The sequence below is a fragment of the Gracilinanus agilis genome, chromosome 2, assembly GCF_016433145.1.
Source record: "Gracilinanus agilis isolate LMUSP501 chromosome 2, AgileGrace, whole genome shotgun sequence".
Taxonomy (NCBI): Eukaryota; Metazoa; Chordata; class Mammalia; order Didelphimorphia; family Didelphidae; genus Gracilinanus; species Gracilinanus agilis.
In genome coordinates, this window is record NC_058131.1 from 143,604,029 (window position 1) to 143,622,578 (window position 18,550).

Consider the following 18,550-nt stretch of genomic DNA (forward strand, 5'->3'; position numbering starts at 1 on the left):
CCCACAGGGCGAGGCCTCCGCCAGGCTAAAGGAGGGGGGGAGGCGGCCCCAAGACTCCAGGCCTACGGCCAAAGCAGAGTAGCGAGGTTAGGGACCGCCTCCTCCAAGGCTACCCGCAGCCCAGCCCCGCCCCACCCCGGCCGTACCCTCCCCCCTCCCCAACCCCCGGGCTTCGGCGCCCTTTTCCCGCCGTGCTCAGCCGCGGTAGTCGCGTGGCGTCACTTCCCCCCGCTCGGCCAGAAGGTGGGCGGAAGTGCCTGCCCTCCCCGCCGCTGCCGCCGTCTGTCTCTCTGGTTACGCTTTTTTTTTTCCCTGGGTCCGGGCTTGCCGACTCAAAAAGCGCCCGGCCAACGCCATGGGAGTCCCGGCTTTCTTTCGCTGGCTGAGCCGCAAGTATCCGTCCATCATCGTGAACTGCGTGGAGGAAAAGGTAAATCAGGAGGTGGGGGGTGGTCCGAGGGAGGAGTGTGTGTGTGGGGTCCTCCGAGGCGTCGGTAGAGAGGCAGGGGGCTCCGGGCGTGACTAGGCCCTCTGTCTCCCGCCGCCCCTTTTCCGCCTGTTGTGGAGCCTGAGTCGGGTCCCGTCGGCCCCCCGGAGTCCTGACGTGCCTGTAGGCGGGAGACACCCCCCCTTTAGTGTACCCCAGTAGAGTCCCCACCCCCCTGAGTATTCCCCGCGATAAGACACGCGGTGGTGACTTCTAAGTTCCACGGGCGGGCAGCTCGGCCGTGAGTGCAGGAAGTAGGGCTGCGGGCGAGGAAAGAAGGGAGGGGTTAGTCGAGCTCTGGGCTTGGGGGAGGCAGCGTGTCTTGTTTTCGCGCTGCCTCTTTTGGTTGGCCTCCGGGGGCTGAGTTCCACCTCCGCAACCCTACTCCTTTACCCTGGGCCACTTTCCGGCATGCGGATGTTAGGAGTCTTGATTGTGGGAGATGGGTCTTCTGCTCCTTCCCCTCCGCGCGCTGACCCAATCTGCCCTAGATTTGTTTTTCTTTGCTGTGGGCTTTAATTTAAAAACAGTCTTATGCCTGAGTAGCACGCACCACAGGCCCGCCAAATCTAGAGTTTGTCTCCTTACTTGTGGTAACAAGATTTATGTTAATTTCTAGTTTAACTTTTTTTTTTTTTTCATTTACCAAAAATCTAACCTCTAGTTCTCGGAAGGTGGAGGGGTGGGGGAAACTAACTCAGCTTCGGGAGATGGGGTCACAGTCTTTATTATCTCAAATTACGATTGGTCATTGCATTGATCAGTTTTAAGTGTTTCAGAGTTATCAGTGTTGTAATTACTATAGAAATGGTTCTCTGGGTTCTGCTCAGTTGACTTTGCATCAGTTATACCCGTCTTCCCCCTGCGTTTTCATCATTCATTCATTAGTGAATTAGAACAATGTTCATATATCATAATGTGTTCAGCCAATATCAATGGGCACTTCTAAATTTACACTACAAAAAAAGCCGACATATATATATGCTTTCGTTGATATCTTCGAGGTTTTGGCTTCTCTGGGTCAAAAGATACAGGGCAATTTAGTAACTTAGGGGGCATGATTGAAAATTTCTTTCCAAAATGGCTTTACAGCTCCACTGACCATGCATTATTTTCATGAACTTTTAGTAACGAGCCTTCAACTTGTTCTTTAATGTTTTCATGCAAACTGGCATATTTCTCCCTCCAAGAATTTGTCATAAAAAATTTTTACCTCTAAGGTAAAAATCTGATTTCCTGAGATTTTGATTTCCTAGTTGCTTTATTTGGATCTTCAACTTTTTGGATGGAGGGAGCTAAAAAGCCTCTCTTTACTGCTCTTGTCTTCAAATTTTGGATTTAATTAATTTTGAATTGTATTTTTATTGCTTCCTTGTGATATTGTTAGACATCATTTTTTTTTACCTTCTTTTTGAATTAAAGGCAGGAAAAACATTGCAAAATCTTTCTCTGAATAAATTTGACATAAGTTGCTCTTTTTTGCATCTTGAATTTGAATTTTACTCAATTTTAGTTTTTTACTTCTTCCAGGTCAAGATATCAAATTATATTGCATTTCATTTATTTGTTTGTTTGTTGTGGGTAGCTTTATTTTATTTTATTTTATTGTTTTTATTTTATTTTTTAATTTTGAATATTTTCCCATAGTCAATTTATATTTTAGAAGCATTGCTAAAATTACCTATATTGTATATATGTTCCTAAAAGAGTAAAGTCCCTTATTTCATTGTTCTCTGAGTTCCTTCAAATGCACATTCATGTGACATAGGAAGTCAAGGTATTCATAATTGTAATAATGATGGACCTGTTATGTTTGTTATACCAGCATTGACTTAAGTAGACTTCATTGAATTCAGATTTTTGTAAGTTGGGATTAATGGTTGAATGAGTATTGGCTTAAACCTTAAAATAAAATTCTATTTCTATTAATAATTGAACTTAGAGTAGGCCCCCTCAAAAGGTTCAACTCTTTTAAAATTCTAGAAGATAAGAAGAGTGTATTGAACAAGTTTTTTGTAGATCAGGCTAAAACTATGCTGTATGGCAGCTGTCACCCTAAATGTTAGTGTCAGTAACATTAGTAAAAGGACTCATCTTTCCTAGTAGACAGATCATGGCCTTTTCTATTAGGTTGCAGTAGGTCTCTGGTTAGCACTTACATACTTTTCACCAAATACATTTCTTTTTTATCTCTTCAGTTTTCCTACTTCAGTTTTCCTCTTTCTTGTTCCATTTCCTCTGCCTTTGCCAGCCTCATTCAATGGAAAAAGATTGTTGATTTTCTTATTAGACTTAAGGTGGCTATCTTTTAGGATTAACTGAAGGAAGGAAAATAGATTGTGGTAGTATATATCAGAAAAATCACTGTGCTCTGGAATGTAAAATCAGAAGGCTTCATGAAGGTGAAACTTTTTTTTTAATATTCTAGAGAAGTCAGTATATAGCAAAATATATATTGGTATGACATAGGAATGAAAATATTTAAGTCTTGTCAGCAAGTTTTTTTTTTCCTTAAATTTGCTCAGCACTATACTAAATATTTTTAAAGATAAAGAGTCTGATAGTTCTTTTAGTATTTAATCATCTGGTTGGACATTTACAAGATGAATGCATTTAGAACAATACCCAAACCTTATGTTAATTTATATGGCATAGACTATACGTTAGGGACAGGAATTTAAAGTTGTGATTTCATTGCCCTGGTTGAGGAGCCTCTTCCAGTGCAAATTTGTACCTTTGAAACTTAAAAATCTTTCTAAGAGTTGCCTACAGCACCAGAGTTAAATACTTTGCCCAGGGACAAGCAGCCAGGATATGACCAAGCCTGCACTTGAACCTAGGTTTTCCAGGCTTAGCGGCCCTGCTCTCTGTCCTATATGCCATTCTATTCTTCATTTTACAAGAACAATATTAATAATTCGTATTTATATGTATTTAAGGTTTTTAGAGTTTTCCATACAGTTTTCTTTGATACAGAAAGTAAGGACGAAACTATGTCCCTGTTTAACACTATTTTGTATTTAAGTAAATTTGAATTGTATTACTTACCTGTGATTTCAGACCTCATTTTTTATTCTTTGAATTAAAGGCAGCAAAATTATTGCAAAATTTTCTTTTAATAGTAAGGAACTTAGTGCCCTCTTATTACAAGTGAGGTTACTGATTGAGCTTGATTAAGTAACTTGCCTGTGGTCACCATGCTGGTTAATTGCCAGAGGCAGCATGAACCCACATCTTGATTCTTCAGTTCTGTGCCCTTTCCTTTTGTCCACACTGCTGCTCCAATATAATGATCAGGAACTTAGAAAAAGAAAAGATCATTTTCTCTAGCATCACTGGGAATATTTTCCTGAAAGAAGTGAGGCTTGAGCTGAACTTTGGAGGAAGGGTGGCCTACTGACATCCTTACTTTCAATTTCATTCTTTCTCAAAGTTTTCACAGAAAACTTTTTGTTATGCATACAGAAGATACCTCCCTATTTTCTCCCTACTAAGGGAGTTAAAACTATCCTGCCTTTCTACCTTCTCACCCCTAAGTTAACCTTCCCAACTTATTTTTAATTGGCTATCAGACCTTACTGATTCAATGTTTTTCACTTTCCTTTTGACTTTTAGAGCTTCAATTTTCTCAGTACTTAAATGGGGGATAATAATACTTGCTGTATCTGTCTCACAAGATTTTTGTGGGGAAAGGAACGCTCTTAGAAGATTTTAAAGTGCTGTAGTAATATAAGAAGTTGGCCGCAACATCCTCTCATTTCATTGGCCTTCATCTAGCTATTCTCTATCCTCTTCTATATTACTTTTATGTAGCTAAAACTTTAGAGTTTACAGAATACCCTTTACCTGTTCTTTAATTTGATCCTTATAATGATCTCTGAAATATACTTTACCTGTTCTTTAATTTGATCCTTATAATGATCTCTGAAATATTTAGGATAGTTTTATTCTTTACTGATGACAAATTATAGAATCCAAGTGTTTAGTTCAAAGCTTTTATTCCATTTTTTTTCCTGCTAGATTATGCTGCCTCACTCACCAATCTTACACCTTTTGTTGGAACTTATTCCAGTCAAATGATCTTTTAAATGCTATTTTAAGTTTTATTTTGTTTATTTTTATTCTGAACTTAAACACCATATAATAGGGACGGACATTTTATATACAAAGGACAGAAAACCATCTCTATTATATAATAGCTTTTCTTTTAAAATATTTAATAAATTCAACTTCTTAAAATTAAATTTTGTTCTCATTTAACAAGGGTTTATTTTCTCTTCTTACATGTTCTCCTCCACTAGGGGAAAAAGAAAGAAAATCTTTGCAACAAAAATATGAAGTCAAACAAAACAAATTCTTATGTTGGCTATGTCTAAAAATGTTTGGTCATTCTGATTATTTAGTCTTATCACATCTCTGCAAAGAGATAGATAGTATGCTTTGTTAATCGAGAGTTATTTCAAAGTTGTTCGTTTTTATTATGTTATTAGAGTATAAGTTGTTCTTCTTCCACTTATTTCACTCTGCAATTCATAAAAGTTTTCCTCAATTTCTCTGAACCTTAGTCTTAGAATACAATAGTTAGTAATTCCATAACATTCATATGCTGTAATTTGTTTATACATTTCCTGAAAGATGGGCAATTCCATGTTTTCCAGTTCTTTTCTACTAGCAAAAAGAACTGCAATGGATTTCTTCTTTATCTTTTTGGAACATATGCCTAGCATTGGTATTTCTTGGTTAAGGTTATACACAGTTTAGTAAATTTTGGGCATAGTTTGAAATTCCTTCTGAAAGGGCTTTACAGATATACTAATTGCATCAATATGGTTGTTTTTTTGGAGTAATGCCTTCAACACTATTTTTTTTTTCTTGTTAAGTTTGACAGTTTGATAGGTGGAACCTTGTGTATTAACCAGCATTTCTCTTATTGGTGATTTGGAACATTTTTCTTGTAATTATAGAGTTACATTTCTTTTTGTGTACTCTCTATAACCCTTGAACAGTTGGGGAATGGCTGTTATTTTTATAAGTTTATATCATTTATATTTTTACATATTTTGGAAATGAGATTTTTAACAGAGAAACTCTAATGTAAAGATTTTCCCCCCGTTACCTGTTTCTCTTTAAGTTTTACCTTCTTCTGGATTCGTTTGTGCAAAAACATTTAAATTCTTACATAATAAAATTTTTCTATCTTATGTGGTCCTTTCTATTCTTTGTTTGATCCTGAAGTCTTCCATTATCCTTTGATCCAAAAGAGAAGTTTTTCCTTGTTCTCATTTATTTACTATTTAACCTTTTGTATTAGATTGGGTATCCATTTGGATATTACCTTGGTATGCGATGTTAGTTGTTGGTGTTCACTTAATTGCATTCTGTTTTTGAGCAATTTTTGTGAAATAGCGAATCCTGTTGTCAAATAGCTCATTATTTTGAACTTATTGAACAGTAGGCCACTAGGTTCATTTGTTTCTTTATGCTATATATTTATCTGTTCCACTGATTATCTCTAAAACTGTGAAATTTTTTTTTTTTTTTGATGATTACTGCTTTGTAGTATATAGGTTGAGATCTGGTACTTCACATCCCCTTCCATCCAAGTTGAAATTCTTTGTCTTTCATCCTTACAGATGAGTTTGGTTAATTAATTTAGTATTGTCATTTTTATTATATTGGCACTGCCTACCCATGAATAATTAATATTTCTTCAATTATTTGGGTCTGTAGTTGCATAAAAAAAATTTATAGTTGCATCCATAGAATTTATGTGTGTACCTTGGTAGGTTTACTCCTAAGTATTATATACATTATTTTATTTTTTAATTTTTTTTAAATCCTTAACTTCTGTGTTGATTCCTGGCGGCCACATAATTTTAATATATAGCTATAATAACTAAATTTTAATTCTTACACTAGGTGGAAGAGTGGTAACAGTGGGTAATTGGAGTCAAGTGACTTGCCCAGGGTCACACAACTGGGAAGTGTCTGAGGCCAGCTTTGAACCTAGGACCTCCCGTCTCTAGGCCTGACTCTCAATCCACTGAGCTACCCAGCTGCCCCCTGTATACATTATTTTAGATACAATTTCTATTCCTGCTAGGTTTTGTTAGTATATATAGATATTTTTATTTATGTGGATTTAATGTCCTGAAACTTTGCTGAAGTCGTTTTGATTTTTTTAGTTTGACTCATGTTTTTTAACCCTTACCTTCCATCTTAGAAGCCATACTGTGTATTGATTCCTAGGCAGAAGGGAGGTAAGGGCTAGGTAAGGGTGGTTATTAAATGATTTGCCCAGGGTCACACAGCTGGGAAGTGTCTGAGACTATATTTAAACCCCCTGTCTCTAGGCCTGGCTCTCAATCCACCAAGCTACCCAGCTGACCCCCTCCTTGGTTGACTTTTTTTTTTTTTTTTTTTTTTTTAATTTTAAACCCTTAACTTCTGTGTATTGACCTATAGGTGGAAGATTGGTAAGGGTAGGCAATGGGGGTCAAAGTGACTTGCCCAGGGTCACACAGCAGAAGTGTCTGAGACCGGATTTGAACCTAGGACCTCCTGTCTCTAGGCCTGGCTCTCAATCCACTGAGCTACCCAGCTGCCCCCTCCTTGGTTGACTTTTAATGAATGTCTTAATGTCATTTGCAAAAACGATAATTTAGTTTCTTTGCTAATGTTTATTCTCTTGATTTCCTATTTTTGTCTTTTGCTTTGCCCTGATCTTACAGGAAAAGATTGTAGTTTATTTCTGTTAGAAAAAAAGCTGGCTCTTGATTTTAGAGATAAATTACTTACCATGCTAAAGTCATATTTTCAGTGTTTTTCACAGAAGATGGTGTATTTTGTCAAAAACTTTTTCTGCATTTATAGATAGTTTAATTTTTGTTGTTTTTTTTTAATATGACCACTTATAATTTCTATTCCTAGTGTTTTTCACAGAAGATGGTGGTGTATTTTGTCAAGCTTTTTCTGCATTTATAGATAGTATAATGCTTGTTGTTTTTATTAATATGGCCACCTGTAGTTTCCCTAATTTGAATCCCCTCAGCATTCATGGTATGAATTCATCTTGGCAATGTATAATCTTTGTAACATATTGTCATAGTTTCTTTGCTAATTGTTTATTTCCAAATTTTGCATCTGGTCTTTTTTCTTTTAATTCTGACTTAGGTATCAAAATCATTTCTATAATAGGAGGAATTAGAATAATTTCTTTTCCTCTTTTTGCAAGTATTTTATATAAAATTAGAATGAATTATTCTTTGAATATTTGCCAGAATTTGCTTATGAAAACATGATCTTTCAAAAGTTGCCCTGTTTGTCTTCTGTTTTAAATGGTATATCATGAGAGTCCTTTTCAGAAATGTAAACTTTATCATTTGCTACTGCAGTATATACAAAAGCTTATTAATGTTGCCTTCTAGTCAGGTAAATAAGTAGTGCAGGTATTATCCCTGTTTTGTACATGTAGAAACCGATAAAATGAATGACTTGTTGGAATTTGTGCATATAGCAAGAAGTATATATAAGGTTTCTACCCTGATCTTCTGACTCAGTGCTTTTCACTACACCATAGCTATATATAATCAATAGTAACAATAAACATATTGGGAAATATCCTTAGACTCATAATATGTGTTGGGAAAAAATTTAAGAGATTTCTTATTTTAACCTCAAAGTAAAAATTACTTTTATCTTGTTTTTGATAGAATCATTGGCTGAATTTAAATTCGATGATGTACACTTGGATTCAAAAAATAAGTAGAGAGTTAAATATAGTAACAGAAGTATATATATATACATATTTCTCTTTATATAGTTCTCTGTACTAGTGACAGAAGTTAACATGGAAAAGAGGTAGTGTTAGTGGCCTACAAACTTACTCTGAGCAAATCAGCAAGTATTAAGTATCTGTTATTTGCAAAGTACTGTGGCAGGAACTAGGGATACAAGTATAAAAATAAAACAATCCCTACTTAAAAGAGCTTATGTAGTAGGACATCATTTTACTTGACCTAAACACACATGAATTCAAGTCTACATGATTGACAATCCAAAAAAAAGAAAAATATGTAAAATAAAAAAAATTAATTATGTGCAAAATTCTAAGCCATTTTCCCAAGTGGCATAAATTTGCAGCAGTTTGTCCAATCACACTTATTTTCAGTTTGAGAAGTTAGTTTGAATCATTACATTATTTTGTGCTCCTAGCTCCCCCGTCAGTTTTTGTCTGAGAGCAGTGTTTCTCTTTGTTTCATTAATGCTAGTTATTAAAAATGGTCCTAAAGCACAAAGTGATACTGGTAGCTCTGATAAACCTAAGAAAATTTGTGTCTAAAGAAATACTTTTTAATGAGGTCTGCTATTAAGCATGATTTTCAACAGTCTTAGAACTTATTGGTCATGTAAAACGAGATCCTACTGCATTCTAATGGAGAATATATAAAATATATTAAAAAACACTGCATAAATATAAAGTTAGTAAACCTTAAAAATATACTGAATAGTTAAATATAAGGTAGTTTGGGAAATAGAACACTGGCAGTTGTGGAGGATTAAAAGATGTAAAAAGACTTCATATTGAAGTCTATACAAGATGATGTTGCCTGAACTGCATCTTAAAGAAAAAGAAGGAATCTATGAGGCAGAGTTATGAAAGGAGGCATAGGAAAAGGCCTTTTTCTTTTCCAGGAGATGGAGTATCATGTGTGAAGAATGGAGAGAAAACCATTTTTATTTGATTAATAATCACGAAGCATTTTTAAGCACCTACTGTGAGCCAGATATTGTGAGTGCTGGAGGATGCAAAGAAAGGCATAAAAATCTCTGCTGTCAGTGAGTTTACAGTTGAATGTGGGAGACTGTAAACAACTAGGTTCAGATAAAATATATACAGAATAAATTGAAAGTAATCTCAGAGGAAAGATACTAATATTTAGGAGGACAGGCTTCTTGGGAAAAGTGGGACTTTAATGGAGATTGGAAGGAAGTTTAGGGAAGTTACAAGATGGGGATGAGACAGAAAAGAATTCTGAGAATAGGGAGATAGTGAAAATGTCCACAGTCTGGTGAAGGAATGTTTGTATGTGAGAAACATCAAGGAGGCCAGGGAAATTGGATTGCAAAGTAAGTACATGGAAGAGAGTAATGTTTCAGAAAACTGGAAAGATAGGAAAGGACCAGGTTATGAAGGTCTTGAGAAGTCAGAGGGGCAGCTAGGTGGAGAGAGTTCCAGGCCTGGAGTCAGGAGGGCCTGGGTTCAGATTTGGCCTCAGATACTTCTTAGCTGTATGACTCTGGGCAAGTAACTGAATCCCAATTGCCTGGCCCTTACCCCTCTTCTGCCTTGGAACTGATACTTATAAAATTCTGTGATGGAAGGTAAAGGTTAAAAAATGACTGACAACTGAGTAGAGGTTAAACTTGATGGGGGAGAGACTTGAATTCAGTAAAACAAGCAGCAGGTTATTCAAGTTCTATACCAGGCTAGTGAAAGTGTCAGAGGAGAGAGGAGTATGAGTAACTTCTGGAGGATCCTAGTATCTTCAACTGTAATAGGAAGTCAGGTAGAGGAGAGGACTTGGGAGTGGAGATAATCACCTTAATTTTAGACATATTGAGATCAAGACATCTGCTGGACATACATTTTAAGATGTCTACATTTGGAGATGAGAGACTGGCAGTCTGGTCTAGCCTAAAATGATTAGAATAGAGAAAATAATTGAATTCACGGGAACCAATGAGATCCTGAAGTGCAATACTATTTATATAGAGAAAATAGAAGAGGCCTCAGGACTTTTAGGGGGTTGGGTGTTACCCTATGTTAATGGGTGTGACCTTCATGAATATCCAGCAATGGAAACTGAGAAAAATGGTCAGATGGATAGAAAGAAAACTGAGAGGAAATGTCACAAAAACTTAGAAGAAGGTCTCAAGGAGAAAAGAGGATGATCAACAGTGTCCAGAGACTTGGAGAGAAGTAAAGAAGGAGGTTTGAGAAATGGCAATCAGATTTGAGGATTAAGAGATTATTGATATTTTTGGAGAGATTTCAGTTGAATAAGTTTGGAAGTCATACTTCAGAGTTAAGAAAAAAGTGAGAGGAAAGGAAGTGGAGGCACCTGTCGTAAATTTCTTTCCTCCAGTAATATTGTACTTTTTGCCCCCAATTACATGTAGTAGCAATTTTAACATTTATTTTCGACAATTTACAATCAATAGTCTCTCTTTCCTTGCCTTTTGCTCCCCCTCCCCGAAACAGCAAGTAATCTGATATAGATTATACATGTGCTTTCATGTAATACGTATTTCCATATTTGTCATATTGTGAAAGAAGACACATCACACATACAAGAGTTACTTCTAAGGTGGTAGGTAGCATTTTTTCCATCATGAATCTTGGAGTGATCTTGGATTCTTGCATTGCTGATAATACTTAAGTCTTTCACATCTATATAGACCTTATAGTGATACTGCTGGGCGAAAGGGTATACATAGTTTTATAGCCCTTTGGATGTGGTTCTAAATTGTTCTTTAGAATGGTTGTATCAGTTTATAATTCCCAACAGCGTATTAGTTTCCCAATTTTTCCACATCTCCAACATTTAAAATTTTTCTTTTTGTCATGTTAGGTATGAGATGGTATCCCAGTAATCAATACTGATTTGGAGCATTTTTTTCATATGGCTAAATGCAGTTTTAATTTCTTCCTCTGAGATTTGCCTGTTCATATCCTTTGATTGTTTTCCAATTGAGAAATATACTGACTTGTTCTTATAAATCTGATTCAGTTCTTTGTATATTTGTATAATGGAGATTTTGGGAAAACTAAGGGACTTATGGGGGATGAAGTCCAAGGCTCAGAATCTCCATTTATACATTTGAGAAATGAGGCCTTTGTCAGAGATAATTGCTATAAAATCTTTTTTCCAGTTTGTTTTCCTTCTAATCTTGGTTGTATTGCTTTTGTTTGTGCAAAAGCCTTTTAGTTTAATGTAATCAAAGTTATCCATTTTACATCTTGTAATGTTCTTTATATCTTTTTGGGTCATAAATGCTTCCCTTATCCATAGGTCTAACAGGTAGACTGAAATTCTGTGCTCCTTTAGTTTGTTTATGGTATTACCTTTTATTTCTAAGTCATGTATCCATTTTAATCTTATTTTGTTATATGGAGCTTCTGCCATACTATTTTCCAAATTTCCTAGCAGTTTTTGTTAGCTAGTTGAGTTCTTCTCCAAAACCTTGGATCTTTGTGTTTATCAAACATTAGGTTACTATGGTCATTTATTATTGTGTTGTATACCTAATCTGTTCCCTTGATCTCTTCTATTCTTAGCCAGTACCAGATTGTGTTGATAGTTACTGCTTTATAATACAGTTTGATATCTGGTACAGCTAGGTCACCTTCTGTCATATTACACATTCTTAGACTTTCTGTTTTAGATGAATTTTGTTATGCTAGAAGGAATAGTTATTTGGTTGGTTGTTTGACCTGGCGCTGAATAGTAAATTAATTTAGGTAGGGTTCTCATTCTTATTATATTGGCTCAGCCTACCCATAAGCAATTAACATTTTTTCAGTTGTTAAGATCTGACTATTTGAATAGTGTTTTGTAATTGTGTCCATATAGTTCCTGGGCTTGTCATGGCAGGTAGGAACCTCACTCCCCCCTGTAGTTTATATTGTCTATGGGATTTCTCCTTATATCTCTTGCTTTTGGACTTTGTTGGTAGTGTATAGATATAGAAATGCTAATGACTTATATGGGCTTATTTTGTGTCTTGCAACTTTGCTAAAGTTGTTTAATTGATTCTCTTTAAGTTTACCATCACATCTGCTGGGAGTGATAACTTTTTTCCCCTCACTGCCTATTCTAATTCCTTCAATTTTTTTCTTATTATTACTCTAGATATTTTACCTGTAGCAACATAGATATTGTTATATATTTCTGGTACAATATTGAATAGTAATGATGACAATAATGTCATCACTAATAATAGTGGTGATAAAAAAAATTCACCTCTGTTTTTATTAAGAAGGCTTCTAGTTTCTCCCTATAGACGTTTGTTGATGGTTTTAAATAGATGCCACTTATCATATTAAGGAAAACTCTGTTCTTTCCCTATTTTATTGATATATGCAAGTAGAGATATAAAATTTCCTCCAATTACTGCTTTGACTGTATCCCATAAATTTTGATATATTGTCTCCTTGTCATTCTTTTTAATGAAATTATTGTTTCTGTGATATGTTCTTTGACCTAATTTTTTAGGATAAGATGATTTAATTTCCAAGTATTATGTGGTCTTTCTATAGCTCTTTGTTGAATATAATTTGAATTGCATTATGATCTGAAAAGCATGCATTTAATATGTCTGCATTTGGTGTGATGCTTTAAAAAAAAATTCTTAACCTTCATAAATATTGTGTATAGTTTCCAAGGCATAAGAGCAATAAGGGCTAGGCAAGGGGGATAAGTAATTTGCTCAAGATCACATAGCTAGGAAGAGTCTGAGGCCAGATCTGAATCCAGAACCTTTCATCTCTAGGGCTTACTCAATCCTCTGAGTCCCAAGTTATGAGACTTTTATGCCCTAACATAGAATCAATTTTTGTGAAGATGCTATGTACCTACTGCTGAGAAAAATTATATATTTATTTTCTATCCCCGTTCAAATTACTTTGGAGGAGTGTCATATCTAATGTTCTAAAATTCTATTCAGGGGGCAGGTGGGTAGCTCAGTGGATTGAGAACCAGACCTAGAGCCTGGAGGTCCTAGGTTCAAATGTGTCCTCAGACACTTCCCAGCTGTGTGACCCTGGGCAAGTCAATTAACCCCCATTACCTAGCCCTTACCACTCTTCTGCCTTGGAACCAATATACAGTATTGATTCCAAGATGGAAGATAAGGGTTTAAAAAAAAATTCTCTTCATCTCCTTAAATTCTTTATTTTTTGGTTGTATTTATCTAGTTCTGAGAGGGAAAGGTTGAGGTCCCATACCTGTTATAAATTAAGCTGCAAAGGGAGAACAGATAGTGGATGATGTGTAGTAGGTTAATAGTGATGGATAGGAAAAATGAGTGGGTTTTTTGTTTGTTTTTTGAGTATTTGAGGGGAGACATGGGCATGTTTGTAGGCAAAAGGAAAGCAAAAAGAAAGAGGCAGATAAACAAGATAAAGGTGAGTTTGGGTATGATATAGGGGAGAATCTTCTGGAGAAAAACAGATGGAGTGAGATCACTTGTCCTTATAAAAAGGGGTTTGTTTTGCCAAAAAGAAGGGCCACCTCTTCATGTGAAATGTGGTGAAGGATATAATAGCATTAGGCATCTGAATGATGTGAACTGAAGATATGAGGGAGCTCTCAGCTAACAACCTTATTTTTTTCATTGAAACATTAAGTAAGCTTCTCAGCTAAGTGGGATAGGGAGAACTATAAAAGAGTTGAGTTGGAGTAGTACCCAGTAAGTCTGGAAAGATAGATTAGGGCCAGATAGCTCAGGGCTTTATACACTGAACAGGAATTTATATTTATCTTAGTGGCCTGCAGTCATATGATCAGATCCATGCTTAAGAAAAATTACTTTCACAATAGTAAGGCATACAAGAATGGTGAGAGACTTTGAGAAGGGGAGATAAGTTAGGAGGCTATTGCAGTGATCTAGATGAGAAGTGATGAAGGCCTGAACTGTGTTAGCTGTATTATTGGGGAGAATGTATTAGTATTGGTGCAAAAGATTGTGGGACATTAGAAATAGCAAATTTATCTTATCCTCCACGTCCCAAATCTCTTCCTCCTCATATCAACCTGATCTGTCCTTCCTTCAGGATTCAGCTCAAATTCCACTTTTTGCAAGAAGCTTTTCCCAGTGTCAAGTCTCACTCTACTCCCACTTGAGATGAATTACTATTTATACTATATTCATTTTGTATGCATAAAATTGTTGGCATTTTTTTCCTCCCCATTAATATGTGAGCTTGATGGGCTGGAGCCATGATTTTGTTTTGGTTATATCTCAAGCACTTAGCATAGTGCTTATTAGCACATAATAAGTACCTAATAATTACTTGTTGACTTGATTGGAGATATTGGTGAGGGAAAGTGAGGAGTTTAGAGTGATGCTGAGATTACAAACCTGAGAAACTGAGGATGGTGATGCCTTCAATAGAAATAGGGAAATTTGGAAAAAGGGAGAAAGATGAATGAATGAATTTTAGATAATGTTGAATTTAAGTTATTTCTAGGACATCCAGTTTGAATTGTCCAATAGACAATGGTTGATATGAAGCTAAATCTCGGGAGAGACTAGGGCTAGATAGATCTAGGAATCATCTGCATAGCAATTATAGTTAAATCCACTGTGTCTGGACATTACCAAGAGACAGAGTATAGCTGGGAAAGGGAAGACCCAAGACAGAATATTGAGGCACAAAAATAGTTAGAATTTCATATGGATGATGATCCAGCAAAAGATACTAATAAATAGTGGTCAGATAGATAGGAGGTAAACTAAGAGGAGTATGAAAACCCAGAGAGGAGAGAGTATTTAGGAATAGGGGGTGTTCAGCAGTGTCAGATGCAGTTAGGTGGCACAGTAGGTAGAGTACTGGGTCAGGACAGAGAAAAATCTGAGTTCAAACCCAACTGCATACCCTTTACCTACCACTGTACTGGGCAAGTTACTTAACCTTTGTTGTTTCTCTGTTTTCTCTACTGTGAAATGGAGATAATAATAGAACCTATCTTCCAAACTGTTGCTAGCACAGTACTTGGTACATAGGGGATGCTATATAAAGAATATAACCCACCTTTCCCTTTCCTTTTAACTTTCTTCCCTTCCCCTTCAAGTCAAAAAAGTTTTAGGCTGAGAAAAGACTATTAAATTTGGTGATTAAAGATTTTGTTAATTTTAGACCATCAGTGGACTGATGCAGGAAATTGAATTGCAAAGGTTTGGGGAGAGTGAATGAGCTTGATTTACAGTGGGAGAACTATTAGATGATAGTTCAGAATATGTGTAAGGCCACTACATTTGTCAGTTAAGTGAGTTTTGATAACTTTGGAGAGGGCAGTTTCAGTTAAATGAAGAGGTCAGAAGCCACATTGCAGAGATAAGAAGGAAGTGAGAGGAAAAAAAGTAGAAGCATTTATTATAAAAAGCAGGAGAGATAAAGGATGGCTGTAAGTGGGGATTGGTGGATCCTGTGAGTTTTTTGTACCTTGAGGGAGATATGGGCATATTGATAGGTATTTGAAATGCAAACAAGAGACTGGTAGAGATTTAAGGTAAGTAAGAGAGTGGGTATGATCAAAGGTCAGTCTGCTAGAAAAGATCACATGTGCATGTAAAGGGATTTGCTTTAGCCAGAAGGAGAGCTACCTCTTTGTGAGATAGTGGTGAAGGAGATGGTGACAAATTACATTTGGGTGATGTGAAATGAGGAAGAGGAAGGAGAAAAGAGAATAGGAAGCTCTGGGCAAACACTTGAATTTTTTCATTTAAATAGGAGACAAAGTTCTCAGTTGAGAGGGTTGGCGTGAAAGGGTTGAAAAGATTTGGAAAAGACACTGGTGAGTTAATTAGGGAGATATAAAAGGACCACCTTGGTATAGAGAGAGACAGCTAAGTAGTAGAGTAGAGAATCATTTGCACCTGGAGTCAAGAAGAGCCAAGTTCAAATATGGCCTCAGACTTTTGTGACCCTGAGCAAGTGCCTAGCTACTCTGTGCCTGTTTCCTCATCTTTAAAATGGGGACTGTAAGAACACTTACTAGGATTGAGTATCAAATTAAATATTTATAAAGGACTTTGCAAACCTTATTACTAGGCTAGTTATTATTATTATTATTATTATTATTATTACTATTATTATTAGGCAGTCATCAGCTTGGTATTACTGGAAAGTTGCTCAAATATGATTCAACTCAGTCTGCTCTTACTTGATTCTGGCCCATATTTATTATATGTATATTATAGACATATATTGATTGGTGATTTGATAGCTGTTGGTTCATGTCATAGTCTTTTCATATACATTTTAAAAAATCTCCACTTTCCTCCTCTCTCTCTGTGATTGTTCAGACAGATTCCTTTGAAATTTCTATGCATTTCTCTTAGAAGGTCTTGTAATATTCCAGGACTTGATACAGATAGAGAGAAGGATGTCATCTGCAAATTTGAACATTTTGAGAGCAGGGAGTCTTGGGCAGTGTTTTTGATTACATCTTTTTTTTTTTTTTTTTTTTTTTTTTTTTTTTTTTAAATTTTAAACCCTTAACTTCTGTGTATTGACTTATAGGTGGAAGAGTGGTAAGGGTGGGCAATGGGGGTCAAGTGACTTGCCCAGGGTCACACAGCTGGGAAGTGTCTGAGGCCGGATTTGAACCCAGGACCTCCCGTCTCTAGGCCTGGCTCTCAATCCACTGAGTTACCCAGCTGCCCCCTTTTTCATTACATCTTAGGTGAACCTAGAATAACTCACTTGATGTCAATACTTAACACAAAGTAAGTGCTCACACAGTGGTCAGAAAAAGCATGATATGAGCACACTGTATAGGTCTCTCTGAAGAAACTTGTTATTGATTGTGAGATATGGGAAACATTGGTGTGCCTGAATCAAAGAAGGTACTGTGCTTTATGATTAAATCAGAATTACAGTAGTTCAAAAGAAATGTGAGATGTGCAAATTTAGAGACATCACCATCCCAAATATTCACATGGGATATGTGTGCCCAACCTGTGGTAGTGAGCTCTTATTGATCTGATCAGCCACAGTTGGACACATTGTATATTGGCCCCAACATAGTGATGTCATTTTGGTCCTCTTGAGTGCATCAGTAGATTTGTTGAATAGTTGGTCCAGAAAAAGTCTATTGAAGAAGTAAAGATTTGCAGGAAGCCAAATGATGGAGATGGAGAGAGAAATTATAGGCATAGGGAACAGCTGGTGGAAAGGCAGGGAGTGTAAAGTATGGGAATTAGCAAGAAGATCAGTTTTGATGGATCATTTTGTGTGGCAGTGGGGATGAGGAGTCTGGGGAAAATAATTGTAAGAAGACTGGAGAGGTGAAGAGCCAGGTAGTAAATGGCAAAGAGAGGCTTTTATATTTAATTTTGTAGTTAATAGGGAGCTGCTGGAGTTTAAGTACAGGGATGACCTTGCACTTGAAGAAGATCACATGCAGCTTTGAATGGAGGATAGACTGGAATGAGGAGAAACTTGGGCAGGGAGGCCCAACGGAAGGCTGTTGTAATTGTTTAGGAGCAAGATGATAAGAGTCCACACCAGGGTAGCAATTGCATGAGTGGGAGGGAAAAAAGGATATCTATCTATCTATCTATCTATCTATCTATCTATCTATCTATCTATCTATCTATCTATCTATCATCTATGTATTCATCCTGTGAGGTAGGTGCTATTATTATCCCTATTTTGCAGGTGGGAAAACCGAGGCTGGAGTGGATGAATGGTATACCAAGGGTTACTCAGCAGGTAGGAGTCTTAGGCAGGATTGAAGTCAGTTAGGTCTTTGTGAATCCAAATTCAGAGTTCTATCCACTGCACCACTCAGATTAAAGTGTTAACCAGAATTTTCATGACCTCTTGGAAAGCCTTTAGCTTCCTTATCTTCAAAATTAGCCCATTTATGTTCCCCATATGCTTAAAAAACAAAACAAAACACTTTGCCTTGATTATCCTCTCCTCAGCAGAATATAAAGATCATAGTAAATTAAAATAGGTATTAGAGATGAACTGTTCCAAGCCTCTGATTTTAGTTGAGGGAACATGCTCATAGAGGTTATTTCCTAAGGTCACATAGCAATAAGTAATAGAGTTGGAATTTGAACTTGAGTCCTTTTGACCCAAATCCAGTTCTTTGTACTACACTATTTCCCAGAATTTTTCAAACATTTCAGTGCTATACTTCCAGAAAAGAATAGCTCTGTCCCTCTTCAACAAATATGGCTTCTTATTTATGTTTCTATACATTGCTTTCTTTCTCTTGTTTGCCATTTTTTCCCTCTCTAGACGGAACCTTTTTTGTGACAGAG

The 18,550-nt window shown here is 36.5% G+C and overlaps 1 protein-coding gene across 1 annotated transcript in view; it reads left to right on the plus strand.

Annotated features, from left to right (window-relative positions):
* The first annotated feature begins 306 nt into the window (after positions 1-306).
* The window catches only part of XRN2 (5'-3' exoribonuclease 2), a 106,884-nt gene continuing 88,640 nt past the window's right edge, over positions 307-18,550 (plus strand). Inside the window, exon 1 of the mRNA XM_044663438.1 lies at positions 307-430. Within this exon, the coding sequence (XP_044519373.1) occupies positions 356-430 (75 nt within the window). The 5' untranslated portion in view covers positions 307-355. The remainder of the gene's footprint in view (positions 431-18,550) is intronic.